We start from the raw sequence: 17,308 nt of genomic DNA, 5'->3' as shown, positions 1-17,308 counted from the left end.
GGAAGAGGTTGGGCTGCTCCAGTTCTTTGTGCTTGGAGCTCTGCCATTGTTTGAGATTCCTGACCAGAGCGTCTGGCTGGAAGGGTAAAGCTGGTGACTGGGTGAAATCAACTAACTGTAGCAGGCTTTTCCCATGCCTGCACCACTACTCATCAGTCTACAGGGACCAGGGCCTCATATTTCTCAGAATTTCCCAGAACATGTGTAGTGAATCAGGCTGGGAACTGCTCTTGGTTTTAGCTCTAAAGTTCAGGGACCCTCTACAGGATTATTAACACAACAGGAATTTCCATAGTATTCCCAAAGAAAGCCTATATAATTGTCAGTGTTGTTCTTGTAAATAACTTAAGGATTGTGTAAATGAAAACTGGAATATGCATTAAGAATGTAATTTAAGAATTACGGTCTTGTGTTCTGTTACAAATATTGTATTAAATATCTGTTAATATTGGGAGTTCTAAAATGTCATTTGATGTTCAGATAGAACCATACAAATATCACATATCAGCACAACTTGTCAGAAGATCCTGAATGTAGTTTTATTCTCATTTCCCAGGTTATAATCTGTTTCTGACTGTTTCTGATAGAGGCAGGCCCTAGGTCAAATACTTCCTTGTAAAAAAACGATAGAAGATATAGAGTTTATAGAAGATAATATTTTTCTTTTTTTTGTTTACAGTTATGAGTTATGGCAAGCTGCAAAGTAAAGCAAATCGTTGCTCAGCAGACTGGTAGTTAATATTTGTAGAACAGTTCTTCACGTTATTTCTGAGCTACCTTTTATTAACAGATTATTTACTGTGGACTACGTCTTGAATGTTACTGTTATTCTGATTACTGTCATAATTTACAACATAAATAATAAATTCATATATAACTATGCTATTACAAACCCTTGTTCCAAAAAATTAAGTTTCTTTTATTGTGAAATGATATAAAAACAAGAATGTATGATTGGTTAAGACTCCTCGACCTCAATTTAAATGACAAAAGTAAAAAGAGAATATTTGAATTCTTTTTGCTGACAAATGAGACTGTATTTTGAAAATATAAACACATCTTAAATGGGTTATGGTATTGTCTGAAATAACTAGGAAAATACCTTTCCCTGATGGCAGAATATATCTCTTTGGTATCCTATTATCATATTAATGGCAGCTTCTCACATACGCAATCACCCGCACCATTGGCACTGATGCAACCTTATAACCATAACAGATGCTGTTTTATGCACGTCTCGTTGAATGGTTATTTTTGCTTTTGGCATTGAGAATGTTTATGTTTGGGCGGCATGGTAGTGCAACAGGAAGTGTCGCTGTCAGACAGCTCTAGGAACCTGAGGTTGTGGGTTCAAGTCCTGCTCCGGTTGACTTCCAAGGTCCAACACATTGGTAGGACTGGCACCCCCTCCAGGGTGTGTTCCCGCCTTGCGCCCTGTGATTCCGGGGAGGCTCTGGACCCACCGCGACCCTGAGCTAAATAAGTGGTTAGGGACAATGAATGAATGTTTGTGTTTTCCCAAAAATAAGCCAATATTCTCACCTGAACATAGCCTACAGTTCACACTATGTTTTTTCCCTCTGTCCCAACATTTTTGGAGTGTGTTGCCAAATTTTCTTTGAAATTTCTTCAGTTATTTTTATTCAGAAAAATCACAGATTCTGGTGGTTATTGCATTTTACAAAATATCCCAGCCTTTCAAATAATGGCGTTTATATTACAGACGACGCTTACCCTTAAGAATACTAGAGGATTTAGAGAACTTATACCAAGGAAAAATATTATAGATTATCACAGAAGAATTGCATGTTTCATGAAGACATTTCCCACAACCCTGAACAGAATATAGCAGTTATATAAACTTAATAAATGACATTTTCATATTGTAATTCAACTTTTAAATTAGAAAAGTATTATGTATTTGTGACTAGTTATATTTGCAGAATGACTTCTTCCGCAGCAAAAGAAAAAAAAGAAAAGAAAGAAAAAGAATAAAAGACCTGTCATGGCCTTATCTTATTTTACTTTGTCCAGCATACTGCACTACATATACGCATTTTGGGTCACTCTGGCCTTCTTTTCCTTTAAAAATAAGCCTTTAAGTACAGGGTAGTGAAATACCAACTCACGTTAAAACACAGAATGAATATTACACAGATGCCCACTCCACCCTCAGGGAAATTGCAAACATGTGTGCTGCTGGTTTTTGCTTTTTTTTCTTTTCTTTCTAAGCTCATGTATTCATTGTGTGTATATGGAAACTTATTTCCATGCAGTTTTCACAACTGTCATGAAGTCAATGATACTTTCATCAGAAACATATGACATGGCACATGTTTGTAGACACCCACCTGCCAAACCAAACTGTTCTTCTAAAAAAGTTTAGTGTCAGAGGGTTTCCCCACCTTTGCTGCTGTATTAGCCTTTAATCTTCTGAGAAAAAGTTATACTAGATGTTGGAATATTGGTGTAAATGTATAATATATATATTGCATCCAGCCACATAAACATGATTAATTCTGGATCATAAATGTCACTCCAGTTCATCTCAACGGTATTAGGCTGTTCATAGTCACCTCCAGAGAACTCAGGTACACTGCTTCCCAGGTCAATGCATTGGTGGCTTTTTACCACTCTAGGCAACACTTGGAATTAGGTACATTAAACCTAGATATGGCTGCTCCAGAGCATCCCATTATTTGCATTGCTGCCCTATTGAGATTTTACAAGGTGTATGTGCACAGTTGAGATAACGCATTAAAAAATGTATCTACATATATTTGAACATATGGTGTATGAACCCATAATTTTCCAGTCTGTCAGTCTAATCCAAATAAGACTGTCAGTGAGAACTGCACAAAAAAGAACTGATTCTCAGCTTATTCAAGGTTTGGCAAAGTTTGTATGAAGAATGAATAAGAACTGATGTTTTGCAAGCAGTGGACAGACAGATGTCCAGAACAGAGAGATGAAACACTGAGGAAAATGCATGCAATGTTTGGGTTTGGAAACTTCAGTAGCTTTATTCATGTAAAGAGGTTCATAGCGCTCACATTGTGGCAAATACGGCAAATGTACGTGAACAGGTTGGAAGGAGAAGCGTTTCATCCTGCGAGACATGTTCTCCTTCATGTTCAAATAATATTTTCTTGTATTGCTCAATTCTCTAAACACTCAACATGACCCCCCAGGTCTTTGACAAGAAGCAACAGGGAAAAAAACTTAGACTTATTTTTTTTTCATAATTACTCAGGGCTCAAATTTAAAGACGCTGTGACCAGATAAAAAAATACCCCCCACCAAAAGATTGCAACAAACAAAACTAAAAAGGTTTATAAAGCAAGCAGAAGGAATATTTATTTGGAAACTTTATTTTTGCCTTTGTACAAGTTCACCTCGGTATCTCCGAATTGACATTAAATTCAAGCCCTGATTCCTTGAAAAATATGTAACTCTTTGTGCATCCAATAAGAAAAGCTAAGCCTTTCGACGTACAAAGTCCATCATGTTTCTCAACGGCACCCTGCACAGACATTTCAAAACCTTTCATCAGCTAGCTTGAGCATTTGCACAATATTGGAAAAATTACAAACGTACCAAAAAAAAAAAAAAAAAAAAACATGGGTAGTTATCACTTTCTGTGATTGTTAGTGAAGACTGTGCATTTTTCTTTTTACAGTTTAAATTTTAGTGGTATACATAGGTAACTGGAAATCGCAATTAGCACCATTAATGTGATTTTAAATTAATGGTTAGCACCTCATCCCAATAATAGGCTAACTAGGAAGCGTTGATGGTGGCCAGGGTTTAGATGACCATGTCCTTGTCAATGTCCTCTGCAAAAAAGAAACAAGACACATGAATTAGTGAATGGATTCATTCAGCCTCAGAAAATTCTAACCGTGTCTAAATGTTCAGAACGTACGCTCTTTGAGGCCAAAGCAGCTGGCCCACTCCTCCAGGGCGATGTACTTGTCCTGGTCAGCATCACACTGCTCGAAAAAGCTGGTGGTACAGTGCTCCATTGGGATCAGAGGGGCACGCAGTGGGGCCAGCTCGGTGTGGGACAGGAATCTGAAAAACACACACCTTGGTCAAACACTGGAGATGAAAAAAGCAGTCTGTTTTAGCTTCGATGAGGAAAACCAAACAAAGCATGTCAACATTAGCAGGGAACAGTTTGTTCTCCAGGTCCAAATATATGTTGGAGTTAAATATTATCTGTTTATGTCTAGTTTTTGGAGACTGTTATAATATACTGTATTTGGGACATGTATCACAGGAACATACCCATCAATTGGGTGCTGGTCAAGCTGGCCAAACTGCCAGTGGACGGGGAAGATGTACATGTTGTAGTTCTTCTCGAAGTCCAGGGCCAGCAGGTCCAGAGAGTGGTCACCAGCCTGGAGCCTCTTCTCGTTTTCATAGATCTTCTTCACCTGAACATGAAACACAAAGTATTTCAGTGCACAAAGGGTATATAATACATTTAAAAATGATAAAACATTTTAAAAGCAGGAAATCAATATGGACTGTTTTAACAGGTTGGTTTATAAAGAATATCTTTTTAAACAATGTTACTACAGTACATAAAAATGAAGAAAAATTATCTAAACTCATGCCCTCGTACAAAATAGACCTATAAACAGCTGTATATTTATCCTCTGTTTTACTACTCCTGAGTCACTTACTGGCAGTTTTTATTTAAAGGCGCAGTAATCCTCACTGGGATTTCTGTTGAATGAATGTTGTGTACTTGCTGTTCTAAATGCATCTGGATTGTTTTGATTAATCCTACTGGCATAAGTTGGTCAAAGTTGAGGGACTGTATGTGAAGTAAAGACTAACCCTCAGCTTCTGCTTCTCGGTGAGCAGGTTGTTGTCCTCATCACGCTCGTACAGAGTGACCAGCACATTCTTCAGCCAGTCCCTCATACGCAGGGGAAACTCATTCAGCTCATTGTCCAGGCAGGGTGCAATGTCTAGGAGGAAGGGAGCCAGAAAGAAAAGTTAGCGGCAGCCAAAACCAAAATGCTAGAAATACCAGTACACTTTTCAGCACACACTGTGTACTAAATGTCTCGACAGTCTGTATACCAAAATCATGAAGTGTGCCCTTGGAGCTACATTAAAGGATGATTTAGCTATTAGCTAATACACCAGTGTCAAAACAAGTTTCTCTCAGTTCATTGGCAAGTAAAACACCCTGCTTCATCTGCTCTGCAGGAGCTCCATCTGAACCCTTCAGTCCAGAACGTTGGCTCAACCCAGGCAGATGTAAGGGGGAGTGTTTTCTGCTTTGTGGAGTGGAGTAACATGGGCTTGCTAGGGCCTGCCCCATGCTAAGCGTGTTCAGGGCCCTGTGAGGAAGGCCTCCAGCCTGGAGCTCATCAATCACAGCAAAGCACTCGCCCTACCTGTCTTTTATGACTCACACCATGACTGGCTTAAATGTTAAACATCTTCTGCGGCAAACACTGTAAACTTTCACTCAATCCATTTTTTTAACCAGAACTCCAGTGACAAGCACTCACATTTGCAGGGTCCGATGTAGTCCAAATGCAGCTTGTGGCCCTTCTTGGTGCCCTCCAGGGCGCACTTGGTGGCGAAGAAGTGGCAGGAGGAGTCATAGGTCTTGTTGTCAGTGCCACACACCTGCAAAGTGCAAGGAAACTCTAAATGCCACAGTTTCCTACCTGACATATGTGGATTGCCATTCATCAAAAAACAGGTAAGTAAGCCTGACAGAAAAAAAGGTCCATTGCTGTAGCAACTAAACTAACTGCAAGTCAAGACATGCTTGGCGTACTTGCTTTGCCTGCAAGGCTGATTATCTAATGAGTAAATCTAATCATAAGTAATTTTCACCATTCAAACTGCATGTCTAAATCAACACATAATTGCTTAGTAACACATTGAGTTGCCAAGTCATATTCTAAAAGATTTAAGTTTTAGTAGATTTAATAATTTTTAAGAATTATTCATAGATTCACATTCAGCATTTTTAGATTCACAATGAAACTCTGAGGGTGTAGCTATGAATTAATAGGTCATGGAAGCTTATACCTCACTTAGTAAAAACAAGGGTCTCAAGAAGGCTACTAATACTGATTTTAGCTTTTCAAAGTACTTTTGTCCATTTTTATAAAAATAATCTGAAACCATAGGGTTAGGTCTATTAAAGATTACAAATGACCATTTAGTCATGTAGTTTGTACAGTGCAAACAGTTTCCTCCCCTTTCACTTTAACAACTAAGGTTGCTATAAGCAAATACAACTGCAGTCTGACCTCACAAATCAGATTTGGCCCCCTGTAACTTGCAATGGGAACACTGTCTAAAAATCAGATTTAAGAAACAACCCTGACTTGCCCTGTAGTGTGAAAAAAGCAATAAAGACTCTGCACAACTCACGTGCTCAAACTCTCCAACAGGGGCTGGGCAGGTCAGAGGGTCCTGGCACACGCACATGGGCTGGTTGCTGTCATCCACCTCACACACCTTGCCCTTCTTGCAGTGATGGTTGAGGCAAGGATCTGTGAAAGAAAAGTGACAGTATTACTACTATGTTTTCCTTGCAACTTTCAGTAAAAACAGTAAACACTGTTCGTTTTGTGCTGTAGCGGTACTGTAACTGGCAGACATGAAGTTGCTGCATGTATGGAACTTTAACGTGGTCCTCCAAAACCATACTGTCGGTAACCCATAATTACAGCTGTCTAATTTTGACTTATGTGCAGTCTGTCATTTCCAGAATCTCCATATGCCAGCTGCTGTATAATTTACTCATCAAAACAAAACATGGCGACATGGGAGAAAACAGCAATAGCCGAGTGGAACATCACTTACCAGATTAAAAATTTTAAATGTGTTTTAATCTATAGTGCTCATAAGATTTCCAGGTCTGGAATGTTTATATAGTGTGGCTATAATATAAAGTCCCACTTTTGTACAAAACCAACATTTCTAAAACGTTTTAATGGAGAAACATTCTAAACATGTCATTCATAACTCTACCCACAGAGTCTGTATAAAAGTAACTAAGTGAAAAAAGCAAACATTTGGGATGTCATATAAAAAACCCACATTGCTTTTATCTATGTATTCAGTGTTCACCAGTTTAAATCCCTGCCTTTTCCCAGTGAAGTTATAAGAAGTTTTTACCAGCAATGTTTTTTGTTTTGTTTTTTTACATTTTTATTTATTTTTTTTTATCAGCTAACAGATGCCTAGCATGACTAGCATGGTGCTAGGATATGAGGAATGTAGGAATTCTTCTCTTGGACTCCTGGCATCATTATAACTGGCAGTTTCCCAAATGATGGGGCTCAGATGCCCCTGAGCCACTTTTAAAATGACACATAATATAGGACCACCACTCGAATTAGAAGTCATTTACACTGATTTGTCTTATTGGTACAGTAACAATTTTTTTTTCATTTTAAGGACTGAAAAGTAATTTGGAAGTCTGATGTATAAATGAAATAGGCCTGCTTTTGGCAAAACAAACCAGGCAAATACTGAAATTCTTAATGGTATTTACACATACTCTCTGCAATAACATCCTCCACAACCTCAATGGCCTCATCAAACTCTCCGGTCTCCACTTGGACTGGGTTAGCTCCCACTTCCAACTCCTGAGTGAGGAGAAAGAAAAGCAGCACTGTTAGAGCAGAATATGCATTCATCACCCATGGCATTTCACAGTGCATTTTATTTTAAATGGGGAAAAATATAAAGCACTGACAGAGACATAGCAGGCGTGAATGTCCTACATTTTTGAGCAAGCATGAAATGAAGCCCAAAAAACAGCAGGATTGGTGCACACATGTGGGAAAGCAATAACATGTAATTGCTTCCTTTCAGCTGTATTTAGAAATTATTTTGAATCCCAGTCCCCTAGGGACAAATAACAGGAAACTGTAAGTTTGCACTCAAAATGACATCCACACTATTTTGAAGACACATTTATTCAGAGCAGCTAACTGGTTGTTTAAGAACCCCTGCAGTGAAAATTACATGGGTGCATTAAGACAAAGTTTCCAAGGAGGAACCAATCTTTGGGGCTGAAGGTGACAGGCAAAATAAATGAAGATAGAGGCAGGGACTAATTGCATATTCATAGATCAGCACATACTGAATGAAGCTGAAGGTGTAGAGTTATATCTAAACCACTTTTAAGGCACTAGGATTTTTTCCCTTTGAAATAAATGATGTCATTTTAAACAGGGTTTTAAGGGGTATAACTGAGTAGGATTTATGCAAGCAAAGATACTGTTAGGAGTCTTGCCCAAGGACTTTCATATGTCTAGGGTGGTGTTCCTGCCCAAGCTTGAAATCAAAACCTAATCATATATTTGGGGACCAGAGCTGATATTTGATATGTCCTTCCATCAAAGATTTCTGCTGCAATTATGAAAATAGGTTCCAGCTAAACTCACAAGAGAAAAATTCCATGCACTTTTTATTAAAACCCCATATTAGTTCTTATAAGTTTTGTTATTGTATATGGTATTATTAGTATTGTATTGTTTCCTTATAAAAGGGGCTTACCACCTCAACAGTTGGCTCTTCGTCTGCCTGCAAAATGAAGGGTTTAGAGGAATATCAGTAATTGTAAATGGTTTCATTGTGATAAGATGCTAATTTTTGTCTGTGTCCTTTTTCTGCTGACTTCAGCTACCAAAGGAGTTGAAGCTTTAGATTAATTTAATTAGTTTAGATAATCCAAAAGCACGTGTGAACACACACACACACACGGGTTTACAAATTGTATGATCTTGATGAAGGTTATGAACTTACAGGAGCAGCCAGGGCCTTTCCAGCCAGGCACAAAAGGAAGACAATCCACACCCTCATTTTTGGATTCAGCCTGCAAAGAAAAAAAGAATTGAAAAATCATGCTTATGCCATCCATCCATCCATCTGTAAGTGCTTGTCCAGTTCAGGGTCACGGTGGGTCCAGAGCCTACCTGGAATCATTGGGCTCAAGGTGGGAATACACCCTGAAGGGGACGCCAGTCCTTCACAGGGCAACACACACACACACACTCACACATTCATTCACACACTCACACCTACGGACACATTTGAGTCGCCAATCCACCTACCAACGTGTGTTTTTGGACTGTGGGAGGAATGCTTATGCCATGTATATTATAATGAAAAAAGTTTAAAAATTAAAAAGATAATAAGTGCTGGTCGGGGCACTGCTTCGGGAATAATATTTCACAAATGAAATCATTAGGACCTTTGTGGCTTAATTAATTATTTAAGTATTTTTATTCTATTTCAAACAATGGCTTTATATTGGTTCTCATAATACACTGTGACTGGATTTATATACACAGAATCATGTACGTGCTGTGTTTGCAATTCCATCTATGTTTGAATTTCTATAACAAAATGAATCATAATGCAATGAGGAACGCCGCCCCATATCCCCTTTCTTTAATCGAACCTTGAAGTCCCAGTTGTGGCAGATTCACAGAAATGGCAAGCACCGTTCTGGCAGAAATGTGTCTGCGCTGTGAAATCAATATTATTCTCATTCACTTTTCACATTTCATTGTTTCACAGTAGCCTTTGTCAGAAGAATTTCCCCATCAGACCTGGCCTGTACACTCTTTGAGGGATGGGGGTATATACATCAGTGAGTCTGCTCTACACACACATCTACAGAAATTCAGACACAGCATCTGATAAAGATAACATCTCAGAATGTCTTTGTACAGTGGGCCTTCCTCTGTCTGCCTCAGGTTCAGAGTCTTTCTCCAAGAGGAGCTGGTAAATACACTATCCTGCAGGTTGATAAGAGCCTTTGACAAAAACCCTCTATACTGCTCTCTTTTCTCCCCAGCTTAGACATTGCTGTCTTTGTTTACAGCTGGATGTTCAAAGCAGCGAAGAGCCAGCTGTCTATTCTCTGATGGTATCAAGTGATTGAACCTAGATGTCTAAAACGCAGTGCAGATGAAAGCCAGCAGCATTTTATTTTTCTTACAACTATGCACTGAGGTGAGTTGCAAACGTTCTGCTCAGTGCCTCATGAAAACACCATGAGACATGCTACAATTTCTGTGCATGAAAGACCAAAACTTGCCCTTAAATGAAATTACAGTGAAAGTGATGGTTAAGAAGTATCAGTGTCAAGACCTCCCATCAGGGATGGGCGATATGGCCAAAATATCATATTGTGATATTTTATAGCAACACTAGAGGGTATTTTTACCTCAAAATTCATTCTGATGCTTCACTGAGCTGTAATAGGAGAAGAGAGCAACTGTTTTCGCTGCTCTGGGCTCAGCATGGCAGAAAATGCACTATGTAATTTGCTTTTCTATAGAGATTATACCCAGTGTGTAGGAGGGCCAGTTGAATGTGTGTCCACTATGGATGTACCTTAAAGTGGCTGTCTTTAACCTTTGGGCCATATAGTGCCAGATTATTCTTATACTGCTGGCACAAAACAGTATGTCGGTTGATATTTTACCTGGCAGGGATGGAAACTGATGGCATATTTCTTTCATACTGTCCATTACCACAGAACCGTCTGACCATGTTAAAGGCCATTGTAAAGTACGACGGTCTTGTATATGCTTATGCTGTGGAGGCTCTTATATGAAGAGCGCTGCAATTATTTGCCAATCCTCAAGCTGTGATGGATGTGTTATCACATGATTGAATACGGAGAGGGATTATTTGCTTTATCTGTACGTTCATAATTGGCCCAGCTGTAACGTTCTTGGGGGGATTTATAGGCTCCTTGAAAGCACTGACCCATGAGCAAGTTGCCCGGCAACTAGCTGAAAAACTCTGCTGGCTCTCAGCCATGATGTAGGACACTGGAATTCCTGCATCGTTAACAAAGCACTCTTAGCGTGCCCCACATTCTTCTGCTGAAATGAGTCAGAGGAGATTTTTGATGTGAGTCCAGCATTGTTTTGATTGGGATAGACTAAATATCATATAGCATCAAAAAAAACTTGTTCCTAGATGTTCCCAAAACGTTTTTTGGCAATTTGCATGTACAGCTGTAAAACTAACTTTCACAACATTTGAAGGATTTTTACATCACTGATCCTTTAGCCCTTTTCTCCTAATAAAATGTTGTAAATATGATATGCTGTAGGAAGTTGCGGAAACATATGCCTGGTAAACAATATGATTGGCAAACTAGAAGCTATCTGCATTTTCACTGTTGTTGGAGTGCATGTCCAAATCTTTTGATTGTGTTATACATCATTTGATGAGACAATAAACTGCAGTAGCACTTTTTTAAATTTTATCTCAGCACAGCCATCAAAGTGAAGAGATGTGAATTATTTTCACCTCTCATTGCTCTCTAGCAGCTCAACATCAAGTCCCAACAGAGCCAACTGATTATACTAGGGTAAAATATCCAAGCCCAAATGCATTCCACTGAGGGAACCAAGTGAAGTGGTTCCTCTTTAGAGCTAGCACCAAAGCTTAAAAATGTGAAAAAAAGCTAATAAAAGGCATTTTCTACATTTTGATAAAATTAAACAAATGGACAATAAGAATCTAATCAGTTATGTATAATGTTGGGAAAAAGTATATAGTTTTCTCTCTTTGGGTGAGGGGAAACTTCCTGACACATTTATTTTTAGCTTGAAGGTTTAACTCTTAAGCTACTTGAAACATATCAGAGGAATCGGAGCGAGTACTCACATGCAGTTTCAGAATTATATTATGAGTCTCTAGGGAGTAGCCCATCATTAAGAGGGAGTGTCCTTATAATGGTGATGAGCTCTGTGCCTAGACCAATCCTTTAGCTGCAGATGCTCGCTGCTGTGTCGATGTGGCACAGTCTCACATTTCTCAGTGCAGTTGCTGAGGAAGATCTGCCAAACTGGGCTGGGACAGCAACGCACTGGGCTGGCCAGGGCCTGGTCAAGCTTGGCCAGGCTTTCCTGCCTTTTCAGTTTTCGTTGGACATGGACAAAAAGGGCTTATGCTCAGGAACTGATGTCAGGCAGACAGCCTGCAGCTCTGACAGATTTCCAGACATGGAAAAATACAGAAGCCCTGGCTTGCCCTATGAAACGTTGACATCTCCCAAAAGGGTGCACAAGAAATCTTCTCTCCAGCCGCACAGGGAGGGGGAAAAAGGTGTTATTTCACCAGGAGCGGCATCTGTTTAGGCAGACAGTTAAAACCTTGGCAGGAAAGCAAAGGAAATGACTTAGGATCGTCTCCTGTGTTTGGCCTGGAGTGGTTGGCCCGTTCTGTCCCTTCCCTCTGAGAGCCGATTTAACAAATTTGCATGGGATTTCTCCTGCCCGAAGAGGCATAAGGCTGTTCCCTGGGCGGACTTGGCTGACGTAACAGCAAAACAAGCTGTTTTATTTGGAAATGTACCCTCATAATCAAACAGGCCTGAAATGATTTGACGGCAGCTGCATAAAGGCTGTCTTTCTCGTTGGGTATTTGAGTTGGGGGTTAGTTGAGTAAGCAAGCTGTGGGGCGTCAGCCGGGGGGCAAACAGAGGCACAGTGCTGTGCTTTAGCCTGTTTTTTTGCCTTTTTTTTTCATTTTGAACCAAAGGATTAGGGAATTTTTCCGCTCTGTGAGAGTGACTTAACAGGTGGTTTAGAGGCTGGAAAAACAGTGGAGCTGAGGAACTGCAGCCACAAATAAGTACTACCACGGTTTACCTTTGCTCTAGCAACTCAGCCTAGACAAAGTCAACGTGGCATTGCACAAAACAACACACTGCATCCAGATGTATGTAAATGTGTTTAAAAATGTAGAAAGCATCTCAAACATCTAAAAGCAGTTTATGTCCTTCTCCCCCAACATGTCTGCTTAAAAAATTGTATTAAATGGTTGTATGTGAATCTTTGCAGCAGTAACATTTCTTCTGGTAGGGCTTAGAAGCATTTCTGGATTTGATGGCATTCAGCCACAAGGACCTTAATGAGCTCTGGCACTGTTGTTGTATGATTAGTTCTGGATCACAGACCTTGTCCAACTCATCTCAGAGATACTGAAATGTGCTCAACTCCAGATTCCACAGTTCCATGTGACAGTCCTGGAGGCTTTAATACCTCAGTATTTAGGCTCATGTCCAATTTAGGCTCATGTCCAGCTGCTTCAAAGCATTTGAAGACTCCCACAGCGAGTGCATATTGAAGTAGCTGAATTCACTGAATAGAATGGGAGACTAGTTTTGGACATAAAAAGCTTCTTGTGTGGCTGGCTCAGCTAGTATAATTTAAGACTACAAAAAAGATTCCAAGCTATTGTTTAGCCTTCTCAGTAAATGCTGAGCACCATAATCAGGGCCTAGTCCCAGGCCTGTGAGCTCAGGGGGTGGTTTGCAGCTTTGATTAATGGGGCAGGAAGCCATTTGGCTTTAAAAAGTAAACTCCTGCACAAACCACCTGTCCATTACCAGGCAATTATTCCACTGGGTCTGGACACTGGGCAGAGAAACAAGTCCTGTCACAAAAATAAACAGGGAAGATGCAGGGAGGGTGGCCACGTGGATGCCAAACCATCCAAAGCCTAACAAAAGAGGACGAGCTCAAGAGAACATGTTTTTAACTGACACGCAACGAAAGGGCATAAACCAAGCTCTGGGTGTTCTTTCCAAAACATCACAGGTGTGCTGGTTTCAGGGTGGCCTTTGATGGGCTGTGGTCTGCAGGAAACCAACATTTCCCTCTCTCCACATAACCTCAACCTGTTTTTCCCCCCACTGCTTTGGTCGAACACACAGGTACAAACTGCCTTTTCATTCTAGAGAAAGGTGAGGAGAACGAAGCAGCCGCAGAGCGAAATCCCATCCTCTGCTGAAATGCCTGGCATTGACATGCCTGAAGGAAGCTTAGGGAGGACAAAAGAGAGACAAAAACCCAGCCTTTGGAATCTGTGTAACCTGAGTTTTTGGTCACCTGACCTCTCAAAGCTCTCTGGTCCACCCCACCCCCAAACCCTAACACTAATCTAAATCTCTCTGCGATTACACTGAGCTTCCATCCTGTTCCCAGAGTCATGTTCTCAGCATCCAGCCAAAAGAACAACAGCTGTCTGTGGGAGTGGACACAGTTTTCTGCTGTTTTTTTGTCTATAGGAAGAGACGGGCTCTGCTCTGTCTCTCTTTCACCGCCCACTTTTTTCTTCAAACATTAAATCTTCAAACTGAGAATGTCAGCTGCCCTTTGCCTTTACACTGTGTGAACACTTCGCAGCAAATGGAACACAACAGGGGTTTTCAACAGATGTGAAAGAAGGGATGTTTGCACAAATTTAATTACATTTACTTGCTTCAAAACATTGTCAGTCCCACATAAACCATTTCCCTTTACATATGTAAGAACTAGCTTAATATTCTTAAGTGGTTTTTATATTAAAGGGACACTAGGTAAGATTTTTTTCCCCTAGTGTAATTCATTTGTACTGCACTGTACTGAAATCAATAGGGAGGGGGGTGGTTCTTACACTCTGCCAAAAGTTACAAAGTGCAGTTTCTGCTTTGCTCAGCCCAGAGTAGCAGTGACAGGGGCTCTAGTCTCCCTATTACAGGTCAGTGGAACATCACAATGAATTTGCATTGTGCTGAAAAGCATTTTCCAGTCGTGATACTTATATGTCTGCTCAAATATATAATTGAGGAAAGTCATTTACTGTTTACTCAGTTATATCTTAGTTTTGAACATTGCTACTAACAGCATCTGTACTTCATTGAGGTGAGTGCATTATCTGAAATTTATTTATTTAATGAAAACTCGATGCAATCATAACCAATCATATGACACTTGCCCTAGAATTCTTAGAACGGGTCCAAAAATCAAACAATAGCTCCTGAGAAACTTCTTGTAAAAGATGTTGTATGTGCTAACTTTTGCTAAAAAAATACTTAAGTCAATATCTTAATTACAGTAATCCAGTTGTTGTTAATGAAGTATGGTTCTACTCTGCCCTTGGTTGTGCTCGTGTAGGGATTGATAAGAAGTCTGACTCCTGCTCTGGGTTCTAGCTGGTGATGAAATTGGCCAGGAATTACAATTAAAACCTGACTGGTGCTAATCCACATTCTTCTGGTAGTTTCACCACTTCTCTGCTTCTTGTTTTTCATATTACACTGAGGTTGTCCAGACCTTATCTTAACTCTGGATGCATTCCAAGTGACTATTTATCTGTTGGTTATCCTCCCTTCACCAGACTGTCTTCCCTCACCAGGCGTTCCACTGTAGCCCTTAGAGTCTTTTCCTTTCCTGCCTAAGCCTGCTTACTTCTGTTTGCTGTTATTTAACCCTTTGAGGCTCAAGGGCAAACGTAAGGTTTGGATTCACATCTCAGTTTTGGCCAAATGGAGGGGCAGCAAAACTGTGCTAAAGCTGTCTGGTTGAGTTCCTGGCTTGTTTGGAGCTTTGCAGGCTTTCAGAATACCTTTAATGCTTGGAATAAAAGACTTTATGGACCATGAATAAAAACAAAAGATAGACTATACTTTCAAGGTCTGTGCAAGACACTTTCACACTGTGTTAATTTCTTCGTCTTAAAAATACTAAAAAAAAAAAAAAGGTAAAATGAGAATCTTCAGGTGAAATATTGTGAGTAATCTAATCTATATATATTATGATGTGTTTCTTGCCAATAAATGAAAATAAAAATATTTAATGAATTGATAAATGAATAAACCTGTTTATGCTCCATGGAGTTTTATGATGTTTAAACTCCATTGAACATGACTGTTGTTTTTTCTTTCTGTCTTTGGCACCAGCTGAATGTCTTTTATGGGACGGCAACACTTCCAGCAGCTGTAGAGGCTTGATGCTTTTCTCACGTGGTGTTTGTTTGTTAGGAGAACAGACATCTGTACTATCTCAATGCAGGCCCCAACAGCTGGCCAGGAACGCTATGGCAACTCACATTCCTTCTGATGGAAGTAAGTAGAAGGGGAGGGGAGAGTGAAAACTGACCCTCTTCCTCACACTCTCTCTCTCTCTCTCTCTCCCCCCCTCTCTCTCTCTCTCTCTCTCTCTCTCTTTGTAGCTTGATCTCCCCTCCCCCCCCACTTCTACCCCCCCCCTTGCCTATGTGGCACAATGATTTAACGATGTGCTACACTTAAATAGACTAACATCAAAAGATTAAAATAAATATTAAAAAAATCACACAAACTTTGAGCACAAACTTTCTGATATTCCTAAATAAACCATTTTAATACCTAAAATATGTACTCCATACTACTTACAGATACACAAGTATCTCAATACAATAGAGTTATTAAACTGTCCTAAGTAACAAACGTATAGACCTGTAGATTACTGGAACCTAAAATCAAATACAAGAAAATGATGTAACAATAAGGCAAAAGTTACTTTAGAACAAGTAGTTTATCCCGGCAGAGTAGTATCAGTCTGCGAACGTGTCTTTTAAGATGTGTCACTGTGAAACAAAGCATCATATCATTGCTGTAATAGTCATCTGTCCTACTGCAGTTAAAGCAAAGTCTCAGGAGGTGACTGTGAGCTGGAGGTCAGCAGAGTTCTGGAGTCACATGATGATGGAGTGAAGTGCTCTTACCTTCTATTCGGCGAGCCCAGAAGCCAAAGTGAGGAGCTAGCTGGTGCAGGGGTCTGGAACTATCTAACTAAGAGCAACAGAACTTCACACAGAAGACATTTGCTGTGGGCAGGCCCAGTCAATACCACCCCCCCTCCAGCACCCCACCCCATCCTATTTGCTGCACTGGAGTGGGAGGTCCCACAGTTAACTCTCTGTTTACAGCTAAAGAGTGTCATGCAAATCAGGCCTGCTAGGCTTATTTCTACAGGGAGTGCAGTTATTTCTTAAAGTTTCAAATTGTGCTCACAACAAATCTGGATGGATTCAGTTGGTAACACTTTTAGGTGCACTTTTTAAATGCTAGTCACGAATAAACACTTTAGTGAGTATTGCTTTAGCAGAGTGTTATATGACTAAGGGCATGCTGAAAAGTGGTTTAGTTAAAAGAGATTAACTATTTGAGAGGGAATTTATCACATACTTTTTATTATAATATTGTTGTTGTTGTTGTTATTATTATACAATATAAAACCATCTGCATGATGAAATGGTTTTTCAGATGGATGGAGAGTTGTTTCTATTATACTACATTTTTCAAAATGGTTTTTGAAGCACCCAATATTCTATTTTCTACTTCTATTTTTACAGTGTTGAGTTTTGACAACTGAAGAACCCTGTTTGGTCCCAGAATTTAAATTAAACTTAAATAAATTCAGAAATGTAACTAAATCAATTTAAAAAATTACTAAATAGAACCATATACAAGGGC

At 39.8% G+C, this 17,308-nt stretch overlaps 1 protein-coding gene across 2 annotated transcripts; it reads right to left on the bottom strand.

Annotated features, from left to right (window-relative positions):
- Positions 1 to 3,355: 3,355 nt before the first annotated feature.
- sparc (secreted protein, acidic, cysteine-rich (osteonectin)) lies at positions 3,356 to 16,628 on the bottom strand. 2 transcript variants are annotated; one of them, XM_066649375.1, is made up of 10 exons: positions 16,558 to 16,628; positions 8,803 to 8,872; positions 8,554 to 8,580; positions 7,550 to 7,637; positions 6,415 to 6,536; positions 5,535 to 5,655; positions 4,849 to 4,982; positions 4,291 to 4,439; positions 3,926 to 4,074; positions 3,356 to 3,836 (listed from the first exon to the last, which is right to left on the bottom strand). In XM_066649375.1, exons 2-10 carry the CDS (start codon positions 8,857 to 8,859, stop codon positions 3,808 to 3,810), a joined length of 876 nt encoding a protein of 291 aa, XP_066505472.1. In that variant the 5' UTR covers positions 8,860 to 8,872; positions 16,558 to 16,628; the 3' UTR covers positions 3,356 to 3,807. The 2 variants fall into 2 exon arrangements, with proteins under 2 accessions (XP_066505472.1, XP_066505473.1); XM_066649376.1 differs by having other exon boundaries at positions 8,557 to 8,580.
- Between the last annotated feature and the right edge of the window lie 680 nt (positions 16,629 to 17,308).

The sequence above is a fragment of the Hoplias malabaricus genome, chromosome 17 (assembly GCF_029633855.1).
Source record: "Hoplias malabaricus isolate fHopMal1 chromosome 17, fHopMal1.hap1, whole genome shotgun sequence".
Lineage (NCBI taxonomy): Eukaryota > Metazoa > Chordata > Actinopteri > Characiformes > Erythrinidae > Hoplias > Hoplias malabaricus.
The sequence above is the reverse complement of the archived record's forward strand: the minus strand, read 5'-3'. Positions and strand labels throughout refer to the sequence as shown.